The sequence below is a fragment of the Zootoca vivipara genome, chromosome 2 (assembly GCF_965207765.1).
Source record: "Zootoca vivipara chromosome 2, rZooViv2.hap1.1, whole genome shotgun sequence".
In the NCBI taxonomy this organism is placed as follows: Eukaryota; Metazoa; Chordata; class Lepidosauria; order Squamata; family Lacertidae; genus Zootoca; species Zootoca vivipara.
In genome coordinates, this window is record NC_142584.1 from 115,946,831 (window position 1) to 115,964,815 (window position 17,985).

The following is a 17,985-nucleotide window of genomic DNA, read 5'->3' on the forward strand; positions in this document are numbered from 1 at the left end:
GCCGCTTCTGGCAAAGCAGCGCAGCACACGGAAACGCTGTTTACCTTCCTGCTGTAGTGGTACCTATTTATCTACTTGCACTTTGATGTGCTAGGTTGGCAGGAGCTGGGACCGAACAATGGGAGCTCACCCCGTCGCGGGGATTCGAATGGCCGACCTTCTGATCGGCAAGTCCTAGGCTCTGTGGTTTAACCCACAGTGCCACCCGCGTCCCATATGATTAAGCAATGATAAATAAATGAGTCCCCCCACCCTGAGAATAATGCACTCAGATAAACTGGTTTGTGCAGATCTTTTTGGGTAAGCTACTTTGGGTGGCTAATACCCCAGAGGACAGGATCACACTTCAGAATGACCTTAACAGAGACAACTGGGCCAAAGCAAAAAAGATGAATAGTACTACATTTGGGCAAAAAAAAAGTACTACATTTGGGCAAAAAAAATGAAAGGCACAAATACAGGATGGGTGACACGTGGCTTGAGAGCAGTACATGTGAAAAGGATCTAGGAGTCCTGGTAGACCACCAACTTGACATGAGTCAACAGTGTGATGCAGCAGCTAAAAAAGCCAATGCAATTCTGGGCTGCATCAATAGGAGTATAGTGTCTAGATCAAGGGAAGTAATAGTACCACTGTCTTCTGCTCTGGTCAGACCTCACCTGGAGTACTGTGTCCAGTTCTGGGCACCACAGTTCAAGAAGGATACTGACAAGCTGGAACGTGTAAAGAAGAGGGCAACGAAAATGGTCAAAGGCCTGGAAATGATGCCTTATGAGGAACGGCTTAGGGAGCTGGGTATGTTTAGCCTGGAGAAGAGAAGGTTCATGTTCAAATATAGAAAAGGATGTCATATAGAGGAGGGTGAAAGGTTGTTTTCTGCTGCTCCAGAGAAGCGGACACGGAGCAATGGATTCAAACTACAAGAAAGAAGATTCCACCTAAGCATTAGGAAGATCTTCCTGACAGTAAGAGCTGTTCGACAGTGGAATTTGCTGCCAAGAAGTGTGGTGGAGTCTCCTTCTTTGGAGGTCTTTAAGCATAGGCTTGACAGCCATCTGTCAGGAATGCTTTGATGGTGTTTCCTGCTTGGCAGGGGGTTGGACTGGATGGCCCTTGTGGTCTCTTCCAACTCTATGATTCTATGATTCTACTTTGGTCATAATAGCAGGCTACATCCAACTAAATCCTACTTAGGGCAGACCCTTTGAAATATATGTAAATTGACATAGCAGGAGGAGGGCAAAGGAGGGCTGAGAGCAAATGTAAAAAGGATGGGACAGCTGCCTTTTTACTACATTGCAGAGGGTTCGAGCACTAGATGATCCTCAACAGAATCCCTTCCAACTGTACAATACTATAATTATACTTTTCAAATTCATACATTTCATTCATTTTACAATCCGTTTAACATTTCAAAATTAGACTTCCTTCCCCCTCTTTCTGCAGTTCCTTAAATTTATTTTTTCATATCTTCTGCAGATGCAAATTAATTTAACTTGCTCATTTAATTATCAACTGTAAATACATGCTCTATTTATCCTGCAGATAAAAAACATTAGCAGGATTATTGTAAAGATAAAAACATTACAATCATCCTGCTAATGTTTTTTTCCCCCTGTTTACAATTTATCTGTAAGTGTTCAATAAATCATTATCTGTATCAAAAAAAATTTAGATCTTAAAAAACTTTATTAGTAAATCGCATAAAATACAATAAAAAACAGAAAACAAATAAGTAGATATAAATTATATATAAAAGCTAGTAAGCAAAAACAATACAAAAAACATACAAACAATATATCTTGTTTTTTGATACTTTACATTAATATTTTAATGCATAGCGCACTTCCACCGCTTTCCACACAGCATTCATATTATTTTCACTCTATATATTTCCTGCAGAGTTAGTCCAAACATAACCATGTTTTTGCTCCCAGACCTGATTTCCTTAGATACTCGGTCAGGCATTCCCATTGTTTTTTGATCATTATCTGTATCAAAGATCATTATCTGTATCAAATTTTCATTAGGCCAGATGTCCGTACGCTGTCAGTCATCTCTGGCATCAGGACAGGCCTGGTATAGATCAAGTGCAGACTACGGTAGACTTATTGCAAAACAGATGTTTTTGTTAGACGGCTAGTTTTCAGTTGCATTCTCGCCAGTTCAACAGCATAGCCATTAAAACAGTTAAAACAATTAAAATAATAAGATCAACCTTTCTCCTTCCTCTCTATGACATCCTTTTATATACCGGTATTTGAACATGGCTATCATATCACCTCTTAACCTTCTCTTCTCCAGGCTAAACATACCCAGCTCCCTAAGCCATTCCTCATAAGGCATCATTTTCAGGCCTTTGACCATTTTGGTTGCCCTCTTCTGGACACGTTCCAGCTTGTCAGTATCCTTCTTGAACTGTGGTGCCCAGAACTGGACACAGTACTCCAGGTGAGGTCTGACCAGAGCAGAAGACAGTGGTACTATTACTTCCCTTGATCTAGATGCTAGGGAAGTAACAGTACCACTGTATTCTGCTCTGGTCAGACCTCACCTGGAGTACTGTGTCCAGTTCTGGGCACCACAGTTCAAGAAGGATTCCGTTGAGCAGCCAACAAGGCAAAACTCCCGTCTGTCAAATGAAGAAAAGGAAAAAAGAAAAGCAGAGATCTGTCCTGGTAAGGGTTAAATATGCAATGAACTCGATTCCTAGAGAGGAAAGGGATTTGGGGACGAGGTCTTTGCCAAAGCACCTCCTTCCGAAGCGCCTTCCTGCCTGGCTCTCCCTCCCCGCGGTGGCCTTGACTCGTCTTTGCAGCTGCGTTGAGGCGCCTCCTGCCATCCGGTGAGCTCCCCGTTTTGCTCATCGGGGGGGGGGGCAAAGGGGTGTCCCGGGGGTGGGATCGAGACAAAGGAAGGGTACCTGCAGACAATCCGCCCGGGATCTGTCACAAAAAGACACCCGATCTGGGGAGGGAGGGGTGGTCGTCTCTCTGCCTTCCTGCGCGCAAAAGCGCAAAGCTAGCAGGCCATACGGGAAGCGAATCCTCCTTTGTGCTCCAGAGAGAGAGAATAATGGATGATTCCCCCCTGCCCCCATTTTGCCCCGCGGATCCAGACAGGGGCATTCCCTCCAACATTTATCCGATTGACATCCTATTCTATTATTATTATTATTTTATTTTTATACCCCGCCCATCTGACTGCATTGCCCCAGCCACTCTGGGCGGCCTCCAACATATAATAATAAAACATTTTTTTTAAGAATTCCCTATACAGGGCTGCCTTCAGATGTCTTTTAAAGGTTGTATAGTTACTTATCTCCTTGTCTCGGGGGTTGCATAATTCCAGACCCACCAACATTTGTCTGGTCTATCTCAGAACCTTCAACATTTCTCCGATGGAAATAGGGACATTCTAAAGAAAAGCAGGACATTCTGGGATCAAATCTGAAACCTGGGACGGCTTCTGCAAATCCGGGACTGTCCCTGGATAATAGGGTATCTGCAAGAGGAGGGGATCTTTGCAGACTTGATGGAAAACACAAATCAAAACCAGTAGGGTTTCTTTCTCTTTTTTTCTTGACACACTCTTTTATTTTAATTGTTTTCATTGAAGATTTTCTTGGTTTGCAGAAGTACATACACCGTCTATTTTCAGATCATAAAGTCCTTTCTGCAGATCAGTTATATTCGATGTGGGACTTTAATGTATTTTTTTAAAAAAAGAGTTTTTATTTTTGCTTGTTTCTAGTTGAAATAGCAACACAGAGACCGTTCCACCTGTAATATATCCACAATAGTCATTTGGTAAGTACTTTTTGATTCCAGTACCCAGTGCTTTTTTCTGGGGGAAAGAGGGCGGGGACTTTTTTATTTGTTTGTTTGTTTATTATGGGTCCAGTCGCAGTGCTGCCACCCCCCAGTGACTAAATGTAAGATGTGATTAATAAACTCAAGCAGACAAGGATGTGGTGACAACTTTATTGATTACAGATATAGGTGGATTTTGGGCTCAGGTATTGGGTTATACGGTATATCCGTTCAAGCACTCCCAGACAAAAGATAATAATTATTTAATTTTCAAAAGGAAAGGGAGCAGAGTTTCCCCACGTTCCTGCTAAAAAACAAAAACAAACCCTGAGTAATTTCATAAGTACCCTTTGATTCCAGTGCCCTCTTCTCCAAATCATTGTACGTGATGATGCCTTGGTATCCCAGATCTTCCTTGTCTGGATGAGGTTGGCATTGTGTTGGCACAACGCAAAACTTTAATTGGGTGGTTCTCAAAGGGTATGGCAAGATAGGATGTCAGTGGAGGATGGCAAGATAACAAGAACGATCAAATAAACATTTTAACATTTCAGTGTAGCATAGTACAGTGTCGAAATGATTTACCGTATGTTATTTGCAGAATAGGGATAGAATTTTTTTCAAAGCCTTAACTGTAATAGAGAAACTTTCTGCAATACATAAATATATAATGCAGCAGCAGAAAAGGTTTGAGTGAAAACACAGTGGAGGTGAAAATGGGAAGTCAATTTATGAAACAATGTAATCATCTGAGATGCAGATTATTGTGAAAATGTTTGGAAAATTCAATACAAAATTTAGTAATAATAGTAGTAATAATAATAATAATAATAATAATACAGTTATTATTTATACCCTGCCCATCTGGTTGGGTTTCCCCAGCCACTGTGCGGCTTCCAACAGAATATTAAAATACAATACTGTAATCTATTAAACATTAAAAGCTTCCCTAAACAGGGCTGCCATCAGATGTCTTCTAAAAGTCTGGTAGTAGTTGTTTTTCTCTTTGACATCTGTTCCACACCAAACAGAAAGAAAGAAATCTTGCCGAAACCAAGTACTCCTAGGAGCTGTTTCTTTTCTTCCCCCCCAATGCATTTCTTATCAATAAAATGCCTGGTGTGGCGCGAGGAAATTTTCATACTGAAAATGTGCCCCCCAGAGGGAAGAAAGTTTTGAGAGCCACTGATGTAAAGACTCAACTACGCAAGACTTCCAGGTGGAAATGAACTGTTCAGATGGAAATGAAAGCAGATTAACCTACCCTAGCTGGCCAGGCAGTGGCAACAGGGGTGCGTAGGAGTGATGTCCTCACCGCCCTTTATACCCCACCTTTCTGCCCCTCCGTATCCTTTCCTCACAACAACCCTGTGAGGTAGGCCAGGCGGAAAGGCAGTGGCTGGCCCAAGGTCACCCAGTGTGCTTCGTGGCTGAGCGGGGATTCAAACCCGGGTCTCCCGGCTCCTAGTCCAACATTCTAACCGCTACACCACACCGGTTCTCTCTGGGGCATTGTTGCTTATGTGTATTGGAATGGGAGGGAGCTGGGAAGAGAAAGGTATGTATAAGGATCAGGCCCAGTGCCATCAAGTGTCAGAAACAGTGCAGGCTAGGGAGTGACAGGAGCCCATGCAGGCTCAGACCTCTCCCCACCCCCATTCCGGTGTTTTCCGGGCACTGCTTCTTGCTAGGAATACTACTGCTCACCCAAACGTTTGTTGGATTGGGAGAAGGGGGAGTTTGGCATTTGCAGGGTTAAAGCAGAGCTTGAAAAGCCCAGGTGGGTACGGTAGCAGACCCTAGTTAGTGACACCTGAATAGGAATGTAGGTGGATGGAGATGTGTTATGTTATCCATAGGATGTGGAGAAAGAAAGGAAGACAAGATAGACAAGGTTAGTGAAATACCAGGCAGGCATATTGAAAAGGGGCGTTGATAGCTGTGAAAGCAATGCAGCTTCCATAGATAGAAGCATTATAGCGGATCTCAGATGCAGGGAAGAAATTATTTCAGATTGAATAATGGGGGGGGGGGAACATTACAATCCTATCCGGGATACAGCCGCGTCTGAGCATCTCGCCAGACCCAAATCGAGATCTTGTGCCGACTGCTCAATATTCTCAGTGGAGGGTTTACCTAAAAAGTAATAGGTTTGAATCTTGGATCCTGGGTAGGTGCTTAATCGTTTTTGTATTTGTTTAAAAAACCACCAGAAATTGTCTTTTAAAAAACCAACCCATGACTAATTGAAGGGGAAAGTAGGTTTTTATCGTTAACGTAGGTTTGACGCCTGTGTGGATCCAATAATAAACTTTTGATTGTTTATTGTATCCCCTCTTGACCTCGTATGTTCGTTGTGTCTCCCTTGTGGGGGGCTAAAGCTTCAAACAATAAAGTTTTATTTATCCACTCAGACCACCGATACAACTTTTTATTATGCCTCGTGTATTTGGATGTGTTTCAATTTGCCTCTGAGACACAAGCATGAGCTTCTTGTCCCCTTTTCCTCTCGCAGCAGGTGATGGAGCTAGCAAGCCCTGGCAAGCTATCTCATTATTATTATTATTGTTAAGTTTATTTTACAACACATACACACACTCATAAAACTAAACATAAAAGTAATATTACACAAAAAAAACACAGAAATACAAATAAAACATAGTAACATACGGAAACTTAGACAGATCAAATAGTCAACAATACATATGTATGTGTATAAAATAAAAAAATTCCTTCAGTAGCACCTTAAAGACCAACAAAGTTTTTATTTTGGTATGAGCTTTCGTGTGCATGCACACTTCTTCATACCAAAATAAAAACTTAGTTGGTCTTTAAGGTGCTACTGAAGGAATTTTTTTATTTTGCTTCGACTCAGACCAACATGGCTACCTACCTGTAACTATGTATGTGTATGTATGTGTATATTGTTGTTTGTTGTTTAGTCGTGTCCGACTCTTCGTGACCCCATGGACCATAGCACGCCAGGCATTCCTGTCTTCCACTGCCTCCCACAGTTTGGTCAGACTCATGTTGGTGGCTTCGAGAACACTGTCCACCCATCTCGTCCTCTGTCGTCCCCTTCTCCTTGTGCCCTCCATCTTTCCCAACATCAGGGTCTTTTCCAGGGAGTCTTCTCTTCTCATGAGGTGGCCAAAGTATTGGAGCCTTAGCTTCACGATCTGTCCTTCCAGTGAGCACTCAGGGCTGATTTCCTTCAGAATGGATAGGTTTGATCTTCTTGCAGTCCATGGGACTCTCAAGAGTCTCCTCCAGCACCATAATTCAAAAGCATCAATTCTTTGTTTCTTCCAATTGACTTCCTTCATCCTCAACACGGTTCTCTTTTCATTTTTGGTAAACTGTCTCCTCCTTAGTTCATTATTACCCCATTTTCTTTCTGTTTTTAGCTTTTATACCATAATTTATTTTGCAGAAGTTAATTGAAATAAGTCCAAGTATTAATTTGAGGGCACTGCTGTTTAAGGTATTCTCTATATTTCCCCCGTTCTTTTTGAAATTTTTGCTTGGGCTGGCCTCTAATGGCTTCTGTCAATCTAGCCAATTCAATATAGTCAAATAATTTATCTTGCCACTCATTTTTTTCAGAATTGTATCTTTTTTCCAATTTTTGTTCTGTTCTCGCAGCCCCTGTAGCGTAAAGGAATATTTTCTTATTTTCTCTGGCTATATCTGTGTCTAATATCCCCAATTAAAAAAGGCTTCTGATTTCTTAACAAAGTTTTGCTTGAACATTTTCGTTGGCTCTTCATACCGGTACACCATATCCCAGAAGCCTTTAATTTTATCACATGTCCACCACATATGTCCTGCATGCTATCTCTTTCCGGAAAAAACCCTCCCCGAGTCTAAACAGTTCTCTCTCCTTGAGAACTCTCAAGAAGGTGTCATCCAATTACGAGAATAATGATCAGCAATTAGACTTTTTTTATGTAGCTGGTTGATAATCTGATCTATAAGGATGAAATGTTTTTCCTTCCCTCCCAGTGTGCCGGGTCCTGTGCATTTCACAGAAGAGGAGTATCTGCTTTGCTGGAACCTGACCAGAGATCTCTGAATCGGGGAGTCATGGAAGAGATCTATGGGATTGAGGCCTCTCAGGGTAAGCATCCCGTTTAGATCAAAGGACCTGTTTTGGAATGAGGGACGCGGGTGGCGCTGTGGTCTAAACCACTGAGCCTAGGGCTTGCCGATCAGAAGGTCGGCTGTTCGAATCCCTGCAACGGGGTGAGCTCCCGTTGCTCGGTCCCAGCTCCTGTCAACCTAGCAGTTCGAAAGCACGTCAAAGTGCAAGTAGATAAATAGGTACTGCTCCAAGCGGGAAGGTAAATGGCATTTCCGTGCGCTGCTCTGGTTTGCCAGAAGCGGCTTAGTCATGCTGGCCACATGACCTGGAAGTTGTACGCCAGCTCCCTCGGCCAGTAAAGCGAGATGAGCGCTGCAACCCCAGAGTCGCCCGCGACTGGACCTAATGGTCAGGGGTCCCTTTACCTTTACCTTACCTGTTTTGGAATTTCAGCTGCTCTTCTCTTTCTCTTTGGCGATCACTCGTAGCCGAGTAAGATTGTCTTCCATAAACACGCTTTTAACAATGAGTCTGTAAGTGACTGTGGAGGCCAATTCTGGATCCTCACATCCTTCCACAGTGGGGACATTGGTTTCCGGGCTCAGCTGCTGTTCCACAGTGTCACCCATGTTCTGGGGTTCTTAATCCACTGCCTTTAAGTTTGAATAGGCAACTATCAATTGCAAGCATCCCCAAACTTCGGCCCTCCAGATGTTTTGGACTATAATTCCCATCATCCCTGACCACTGGTCCTGTTAGCTAGGGATCATGGGAGTTGTAGGCCAAAACATCTGGAGGGCCGCAGTTTGGGGATGCCTGATCTATTGTGTTCTCCCTGAATATACCCCCTCCAGTTGACCTGACTGGCCTGAATAGGCCAGGCCTTTGGAAATGCAAGTTTCTGATTTGTTCGGTGGGTGAAACAAGTAATTTTCAATGAATATCAATTGGAAAATATGTATTGTGTATTAAATTTGTAAATGTTTGAAATTTATAAATGTACATTTATAATTGTAGGTTTGCCATATTTCAAAAAGTTGTTAAGCTTTTCTTGCTAAATCTCCAAATAAATTGAAGGAAATTCACCAAAAAATCTTCACTTCCAACATGGGTTGCCATACAACTAGGTTTCCCTGGACATTTCAGCGATTTCCAGATATTCCACCTGGAAGCTAGTTTCTTTTTTTAAAAAAAAAGTTTTTATTTATACTTTTCAAATTTATACATTTCAAAGTTTGACTTCCTTCCCCCTCTTTCTGCAATCCCTTAAATTAATTTTTTAACATCTGCATATCCAAATTCATTTAATTTGCTCATTTAATGATCTACTTTAAATATATACTCTTATAAAACTGCAGGTTAATACAATAATCCTGCCAGTGTTTTTTATCTGTTTGCAATTTGTCTGTAAATATTCAATAAACCTTTTCCATTATTTTATAAAAAGTTTGTTATCTTGATTTCTTATTCTTCCGGTAAGTTTCGACATTTCTGCATATTCCATAAGTGTTTGTAACCATTTTTCCTTTGCTGGAACTTCTGCTTCTTTCCATTTTGGGGCAAGTAAAATTCTTGCTGCTGTAGTCACATACATAAATAAATTTCCATACAATTTAGCTCAGGCACCCTCAAACTCAGCCCTCCAGATGTTTTGGGACTACAATTCCCATCATCCCTGACCACTGGTCCTTTTAGCTAGGGATGATGGGAGTTGTAGTCCCAAAACATCTGGAGGGCCGAATTTGGGGGTGCCTGATTTAGGTAGTTCTGTCCCTATAATTCCCAAAAGAAAAGCTTCTGGTTTGTTTGTTTTTAAATAAAAGTTATTTTGAACATCCTTTTCAACTAATTATATATCATTTCCCAGTAAGCTTCATCCTTGCTTTTACCTCAGTGATTTGAGGCTCTATTTCAGGCATCCCCAAACTTCACATGTTTTGGACTACTATTCCCATCTTCCCCGACTACTGGTCCTGTTAGCTAGGGATCATGGGAGTTGTAGGCCAAAACATCTGGAGGGCCGCAGTTTGGGGGTGCCTGCTCTATTTCTTCCTCAGGCTCTTATCAGTTTCTCTTTTCATTGCAGAAGGTGATCAGTCTGAAACCGAGAATAATGGAGAACAACCTGCGACAGAGGCAGAGGAAAAAGGCAGCTGTACTGGAGAGAAACCATATGAATACATGGAATGTGAGAAGAACTTTGGAGAAAACTCCACCCTCTCTTCACATCAAGAAATTCCCACGGAGGAGGAACCATACCTCTCTTTTGAATGTGGAGGGGACTTCGGAGATGACAGCCTTTCTTCTCCTCAGATAATTCCCACGAAGGAGAAACCTTATAACTGCAAGGAATGTGGAAAGAGCTTCTCTCGGAAGTTACGTCTAACGAATCACGAGAGAATTCATACAGGGGAGAAGCCGTTTCAATGCCTCGAGTGTGGCAAGTGCTTCATACACAACTGCAGCCTGTCCTACCACAAAAGGATCCACACAGGGGAGAAACCCTACAAATGCTTGGAGTGCGAGAAAAGCTTCACTCGGAAGATAATTCTCACTAATCATCAGAGAGTTCACACCGGGGAGAAGCCGTACAAGTGTTTCGAGTGCGGGAAGAGTTTCACTCGGAAGGTGATCCTGGCAAACCACCAAACGATTCACTCCGGGGAGAAACCGTTCAAATGCTTGGAATGTGGGAAGAGCTTTACTCTGAAGGTGCACCTTACCGCACATGAAAGAATCCACACAGGGGAGAAGCCGTATAAATGCCTGGAGTGCGGGAAGAGCTTCAGCCGGAACTCCAACCTCGCTTACCACCGGAGAGTCCACACAGGGGAGAAACCCTATAAATGCTTGGAGTGCGGGAAGGGCTTCAGAAACAGCACAAATCTGACTTACCACCAGGAAATCCACACCGGGGATAAGCCGTATAAGTGTTTGGAGTGCGGAAAGTGTGTCAGACGGGCGGCGGATCTTGTCAACCACAAGAAAATCCACACCCAGGAGAAACCCCATATGTGCTTGCACTGTGGGAAGTGCTTCACTCTGAAGAATTACCTCAGACGTCATCAGAGAATTCACACAGGAGAGAAACGGTATAAGTGCTTTGAGTGCGGAAAATGCTTCACGGAGAAGACCACGCTCACCAAACATCACCGAACGCACACAGGGGAGAAACCGTACGAATGCTTGGAGTGTGGAAAGACCTTCACTCAGAGCTATTCTCTCAGTCTCCATCAGAGAAGTCACACCTCCATGTTTGGAGTGTGGGAACAGCTTTCTTCGCAACTCCAGCCTTTGTTCCCGCCACAGAATCCATACAGCGGAGAACCCATATAAATGCTTGGAATGCGGAAGTAGCTTCAGTTTCAAGAAAAGTCTCCCTTCCCATCAAATACTTCCTGGAACAGAGAAACTGTAGAAATAGTTGCAGAGACCTTACCAAGAAGCAGAAACTTCAGTAATTAAAGGACACACAGTTGGGGGGTTGAGATTACATTAAAGCTGGGGAAAGCTGGTAAGAATTCTCAGAGGGTAGGATCCATATAAATGCCAGAAAAGTTGAAATCCTTCCACCACATTCACCTTCCCAACTCCCCCTCCGCCACCAGAAAATTCATAGAGCTATGAGAATAACTGTCAATGCTTTGAAGGTTGAAAGAGCTTCAGAAAGTTTCAGCCTTACCTGGGATTAAAGAGTTCTCACAGGGGAGAAACCATATAAACCATAAACCAGCAACCTTTTTCAGCCGTGGGTCGGTCCACCATCCCTCAGACCACGTGGTGGGCCGGACTATATTTTGAAGAAGAAAATGAACAAATTCCTATGCCCCACAAACAACCCAGAGATGCATTTTAAATACAAGGACACATTCTACTCATGTAAAAACACGCTGATTCCCGAGGTGATTGGGCCGCATCTGGCCCACAGGCCTTAGGTTGCCTACCCCTGATATAAACGCGTGTGAAAACGAGGACTTTGATTTGCAAGATGTCGGTGACCAAATGGGATCCAAGAAGCTAAAAAAAAAATTCCACCTAGAATGTTTTATTTATACATGCAGCAGAAGAACAATGGGTGTAATCTGTTTATAAACCATGGAAGTATAGAAAGGGAATCATAGAATCATAGAGTTGGAAGAGACCACAAGGGCCATCCAGTCCAACCCCCTGCCGAGCAGGAAACACCATCGAAGCATTCTTGACATATGGCTGTCAAGCCTCTGCTTAAAGACCTCCAAAGAAGGAGACTTCACCACACTCCTTGGTAGCAAATTCCACTGCCAAACAGCTCTTACTGTCAGGAAGTTCTTCCTAATGTTTAGGTGGAATCTTCTTTCTTGTAGTTTGAATCCATTGGTCTGTGTCCACTTCTCTGGAGCAGCAGAAAACAACCTTTCTCCCTCCTCTATATGACATCCTTTTATATATTTGAACATGGCTATCATATCACCCCTTAACCTTCTCTTCTCCAGGCTAAACAACTGCAAACTATATATAAATGAATCTTGGGAGAGGGAAAGATAAAAGAAACGGTGGGTAAAATAAAACACGATGAATAAAATGGGAAAGCGAAGACTGAAATAAACTGTATTAAGATAACCTGGTGAAGCAGCTGTTAAATGGAAAATTAAAATTGACTGACTTCATGGGGCCTCTCATTAAAGCTTACCAAACTGCCCTAGCTACATACCCTCTTAGTTTAAAAGAAGAATATCTAGCAATCTAGAATGCAATTCTGTGGAAAAAAGGCTCTGGTGGTTTTAGATGCTGATAGTAGATATAGAAATAGAATAAGGAAACTGTATATAATCGAAAGGTTTGTGAACTGAATCTCCCGCCTCAAGAGGCCAACTTGTGGACAGGGGACAGTCTTGTCTTATTTTTCCTGGTGGAGTTTGGACAGGTCAGTGTGCGGCTGCACTGAGAATACCCCAGCATCTCCCCAAAGATCAAATGCGGGAGCAAAATCTGTGGGAATGTGAATGCTGGGACTCGGGAGGCCTCTCCACCTTATGCTTAGGCTGCGTATATATGTAAATAAAACCGTATATCCGAAACACAGCACTGTCCCCAAAAATCTTAATGCTCTTAAACATTTTAAAAATGTCTTAAATAATCCTTTTCTAATGTAGACGGAGAAGCAGATGTTTTTCCCCTTTATCTTTGGTGTTTCTTATAGCTTTGTTCTCCTCCCTCCCTCTTTTTTTTCTTTCCCTCTTTCCTCTCTTATATTTCCGATTCTGTTTGTTCTAGGTATTATTTCATTGTATTGTGAAAACTTTAATAAAAATCAATTTTAGAAACTTAATTCTCTTCCACATTTTTGCAGGGTTTTTGTTTCTGATCATATTCCTGCTTCAAAATCAGTGTCCCTCTCCTGTGTTTCTTACGCGATTGCCCACACATGTGGTTACTATTGGATTTTGGATTTTGGGCATTGCAGGGCTCGGTGTCTCTGTTCGTGGAGCTGGAGATCAAGGGGAGCAGAAGGAATTGTTAAAGTTCACCCCCCTCTTCCCCTTCCTGTTCATAGGACTTCCAGTTGCTCAGACTGAGATCTAGTGGCGAGGTGAGATGGCTTTGATGCAAATCATTTGGCGCTTTAGGGAGGACATTCCACAGAAGAGGGGCTGCCACTGAAAAGGCCCAGTCAACACCGAGTGGGTGGCCCTCCCTAGTGGCACTAATGTGCCCACCTGTTGCTCTTCAGGTCCAAGATGGTTGATATTGGGATTCTTCTTTTTTGGCGATCACTCGTAGCCAAGTAAGATTGTCTTCCATAAACACGGTTTTTAACAATGAGTCCGTAAGTGACTGTGGAGGCCAATTCTGGATCCACATGTCCTTCCACAGTGGGGAGATTGGTTTCTGGGCAGGAGTTGATCACGGTGTGGATTTGCCAAGCATGCCTTCCTCTTAGCACATTTCTCCCTTGCGTCCTGAGTTCGAGTGTTTTCAAAGCCCTCTTTCAGGAACATGGGTCCCAAGCCATTTAGGGCTTTTATCTTCTTTGGCGATCACTTGTAGCCAAGTAAACACAGTCTTCCATAAACACAGTCGTAACAGTGAGTCCGTAAGTGACTGTGGAGGCCAATTCTGGATCCACACATCCTTCCCCAGTGGGGACATAGGTTTCCGGGTGGGAGTTGATCATGGTATGGATTTGCCAAGCATGCCTTCCTCTTAGCACGTTTCTCCCTTTTGTCCTGAGTTCGAGCGTCTTGGCTGTTCTCCAGTTGGAGTGCTCGCAGGCCAGTGTTTCCCAGTTGTGGGTGTTTATACTACTATTTTATTTTGCCTTGAGACAGTCTTTAAACCTGTTTTGTTGACCACCAGCATGACACTTTCCATTTTTAAGTTCAGAATAGAGTAGTTGCTTTGGAAGACAATTATCGGGCATTCGCACAACATGACCAGTCCAACGAAGTTAATGTCGAAGAATCATTGCTTCAACACTGGTGATCTTTGCTTCTTCCAGTACACTGATATTAGTTCGCCTGTCTTCCCAAGTGATGTGTAAAAAAATTCGGAGACACCGTTGATGGAATCTTTCGAGTTGGAGATGGCGTTTATAAATGGTCCTTGCTTCACAGGCAAACAGTAAGGTTGGTAGCACAATAACTTTGTAAACAAGCATTTTGGTTCCTGGTCCTCACTCTCTCTGCACTTCAATCAGGAGAGAGCTGCAGAGCTCAGGTGAGTCTATACAGGCAGTCACCTGTGCACAGATAACTGAGGCCAGGCTACATTGATCCAGCGGTCTGATTCAGAGCATCTTCGACCTATTGCATCAAAGGGCGAAAGAGCAGGAAAATATTTTCTTTTCCTTGAAGAAAGTCCCTAAAATGCAACCATCTTTCAAACAATGGGCATCAGGCTAATACCAGAAAATATTAATTTTTTTAAAATTTTCACAACACAGAAAAACGTTAAAAATGGAATTCGTTCAATGGACTTTATTGCCAAAAAGCCACTTTCAAAGACATTCGTCTGCTATAGAGGCTGGGCTGGCACGTTTCAAGATGTTAATGTTAAAACAATTTGAAATCAAACTCTGCTGAGTCATGTGTTACATGAATGATGGGTCCTGGTGAGCTGTGAGATGATGGGATTTCTGGGTGGGGGACTGAAGATTCACAAAAGTGCTAAAACAGCTTGGAGTCTTCTCTGCCAGCTTCCTCCAACTATTTTTGCAGGGCTCTCCCACAAAGAGGCAAGGAGTCTGATGCCTCAGAAGAGCACCATCTCTGTGCAATACCTGTTTCCTCCTGGAGCTTTGGTGGCAATCTCTCATGGATGCTTTAGCTGTTATTCCTCCATCGCAAGGGGTTGGACTAGATGTCCCTTGGGAGTCCCTTCCAACTTTAAGTTTCTGTGATTCTATCCTTAAAACTCTTGGCACCCAGAACTGGACACCACACCAAGGCAGAACAGAGTGTTACTATGACTTCCCTTGATCTGGGCACTGTATTTAGAATCATAGAATTATAGAGTTGGAAGAGACCACAAGGGCCATCCAGTCCAACCCCCTGCCAAGCAGGAAACACCATCAAAGCATTCTTGACATATGTCAAGCCTCTGCTTAAAGACCTCCAAAGAAGGAGACTCCACCACACTCCTTGGTAGCAAATTCCACTGCTGAACAGCTCTTACTGTCAGCTCTTACTTCTGGGGATGCAGCCTAGAATAGCACATTCTAGGGCAAAAGACCCTAGGACCCTCGTACTTACGGGACCACCTCTCCTAGTATTTCCCACGGAGGACCTTAAGGTCCATAAATAGCAACACCCTAGAGGTACCGGGCCCGAAGGCAGTCAGATTAGCTTCAACCAGAGCCAGGGCCTTTTCAACACTGGCTCCGACCTGGTGGAACGTTCTGTCTCATGAGACCAGGGCCCTGTGAGACCTGATTTCTTTCCGCAGGGCCTGTAAGACAGAGTTGTTCTGCCTGGCCTTTGGCCTGGAACCGACTTGATCCCCTCCCCCACTTTCCCTTTCCCTTTTCGTATGAGGCTGCATTTTAATTTTAATGTTGTATTTAATCTTGTTTTTAAGTTCTATCTTAATCAATTGTTTTATATATCTAGTGTTAGCCGCCCTGAGCCCGGTTTTGGCTGGGGAGTGCGGGGTATAAATAAAATTTATTATTATTATTATTATTAAAGATAATTGCAGGGGGTTGGATTGGATGCCCTTGGGGGGTCCCTTCTGGCTCTGCAATTCCATGATTCATTGCCTCCTTGGCTCTTTTGCTTTCGGGGGCGGGGGGGGGTGCAGAGGGAGAAGGAGGGAGGGAGGTCCCCTTCACAGTTTGGTGCTGTAAGGGTTAAAGTGAACCGGATGCATGCAGAGGGAGGAGGAGTTGGAGTTAGAGTAGAGGCGGGCCCCTGGGGGGGGGGGAGATAAAGCACCTCGTTCCCGTCCGCGTTCTCACGAGCGGGGCGGGACGGAAAGGAGGAATCATAGAATCATAATAAAAAAATTCCTTCAGTAGCACCTTAAAGACCAACTAAGTTTTTATTTTGGTATGAGCTTTCGTGTGCATGCACACTTCTTCAGATACAGTGAAATGGAAGTTTCCAGGCACTTATGTAGAGAAGGGGTGGGGAGGGGTGGGGATGGGGAGGGGGGATCACTCAGAAGGGTGGTGGAAATGGGTGATTGACTGACTGATAGCTGTTGATGACCGCAAACGACTGCAAATGGTTTTGCATGAAAAAGCAAGGGTTGAGATGGCTGAAGATCGCTTATCATGTATAATGAGATAAGAACCCGATATCTCTGTTCAAACCAGGTCCCTCCATGGTTTTGAGCTTGGTGATAAGTTGCAATTCAGCAACTTCTCTTTCCAGTCTATTTCTGAAATTCTTTTGTAGTAAGACAGCTACTTTGAGATCTTGTATAGAATGTCCTGGGAGATTGAAGTGTTCTCCTACTGGTTTTTCTGTCTTCTGGTTCCTGATGTCAGATTTATGTCCATTTATCCTTTGGCGTAGGGTTTGGCCTGTTTGTCCAATATAGAGAGCTGAAGGGCACTGTTGGCATTTGATGGCATACACAATGTTAGAGGATGAGCAATTAAATAGTCCTGAGATGGTATGTTGGATGTTGTTGGGGCCAGTAATGGTGTTGTCTGGGTGTATGTGGCAGCAAAGTTGGCATCTGGGTTTATTGCAGGCTCTGGTACCAGTGTCCATGTTAAGTCTGGTGGTTGTATTATTGTGGGTGAGGAGTTGTTTAAGATTGGGTGGCTGTCTGTAGGCAATGAAAGGTCTTCCTCCCAGAGCTTGAGAAAGGGAGCGGTCATTGTCCAGGAGAGGCTGTAGATCTCTGATGATGCGTTGTACTGTTTTAGCTTGGGAGCTGTATGTGATGACTAGTGGTGTTCTGTTATTTTCTTTTTTGGGTCTGTCTTGCAGCAGGTTCTCTCTAGGTATCTGTCTGGCTCTGTTGATCTGTTGTTTAACTTCATCAGGTGGATATTTTAGTTCTAAAAAGGTTTGCTGTAGATCTCTTAGGTGAGATTCTCTGTCTGTAGAGTTGGAACAGATGCGGTTGTAACGTAAGGCCTGGCTGTATACGATGGATTGTTTGGTATGTTTGGGATGGTAGCTAGAAGCATGTAGATATGTTTGTCGGTCAGTTGGTTTTCTGTATAAGGTGGTGTCTATACGTCCATCCTGTATTTTTATAGTAGTGTCCAAAAAATGTATTTCTTGCATAGATTGGTTCATTGTTAGGTTGATGGTGGGGTGAAAGTCATTGAATGTCTGGTGGAAGGTTTCCAGGGTCTGTTGTCCATGTGTCCAGATAATAAAAATATCGTCAATGTATCGCAGGTACAGGAGAGGTTTGAGTGGGTAGGAGTTAAGGAAACGTTGTTCTAAATCTGCCATGAAGATGTTGGCATACTGTGGGGCCATGCGGGTGCCCATGGCTGTGCCGCTGATCTGGAGGAACAGGTCATCACCAAATTTGAAGTGGTTGTGGGTAAGGACAAAGTGGCAGAGTTTGGTAGCAAAGTCCGCTGTGGTTTTATCTGAAATGGTGTTCCTTATGGCTTGTAAACCATCATTGTGTGGGATGTT

General features: G+C 43.3%; 1 protein-coding gene across 1 annotated transcript; it reads left to right on the forward strand.

The window, feature by feature from the left end:
• The first annotated feature begins 2,729 nt into the window (after positions 1 to 2,729).
• On the forward strand, positions 2,730 to 13,205 carry LOC132591357 (uncharacterized). Its single transcript, XM_060269738.2, has 4 exons — positions 2,730 to 2,846; positions 3,755 to 3,810; positions 7,819 to 7,933; positions 9,984 to 13,205. Exons 3-4 carry the CDS (start codon positions 7,900 to 7,902, stop codon positions 11,231 to 11,233), a joined length of 1,284 nt encoding a protein of 427 aa, XP_060125721.1. The 5' UTR covers positions 2,730 to 2,846; positions 3,755 to 3,810; positions 7,819 to 7,899; the 3' UTR covers positions 11,234 to 13,205.
• The last annotated feature ends 4,780 nt before the right edge of the window (positions 13,206 to 17,985 follow it).

What these genes read in the sequence shown, in the direction of transcription:
- LOC132591357 (XM_060269738.2), top strand. Translation starts at nt 7,900, where the DNA reads ATGGAAGAGATCTATGGGATTGAGGCCTCTCAGG. An exon ending in TGGGATTGAGGCCTCTCAGG is followed by an intron (nt 7,934 to 9,983) that starts GTAAGCATCCCG and finishes TTTTCATTGCAG; the next exon opens with AAGGTGATCAGTCTGAAACC.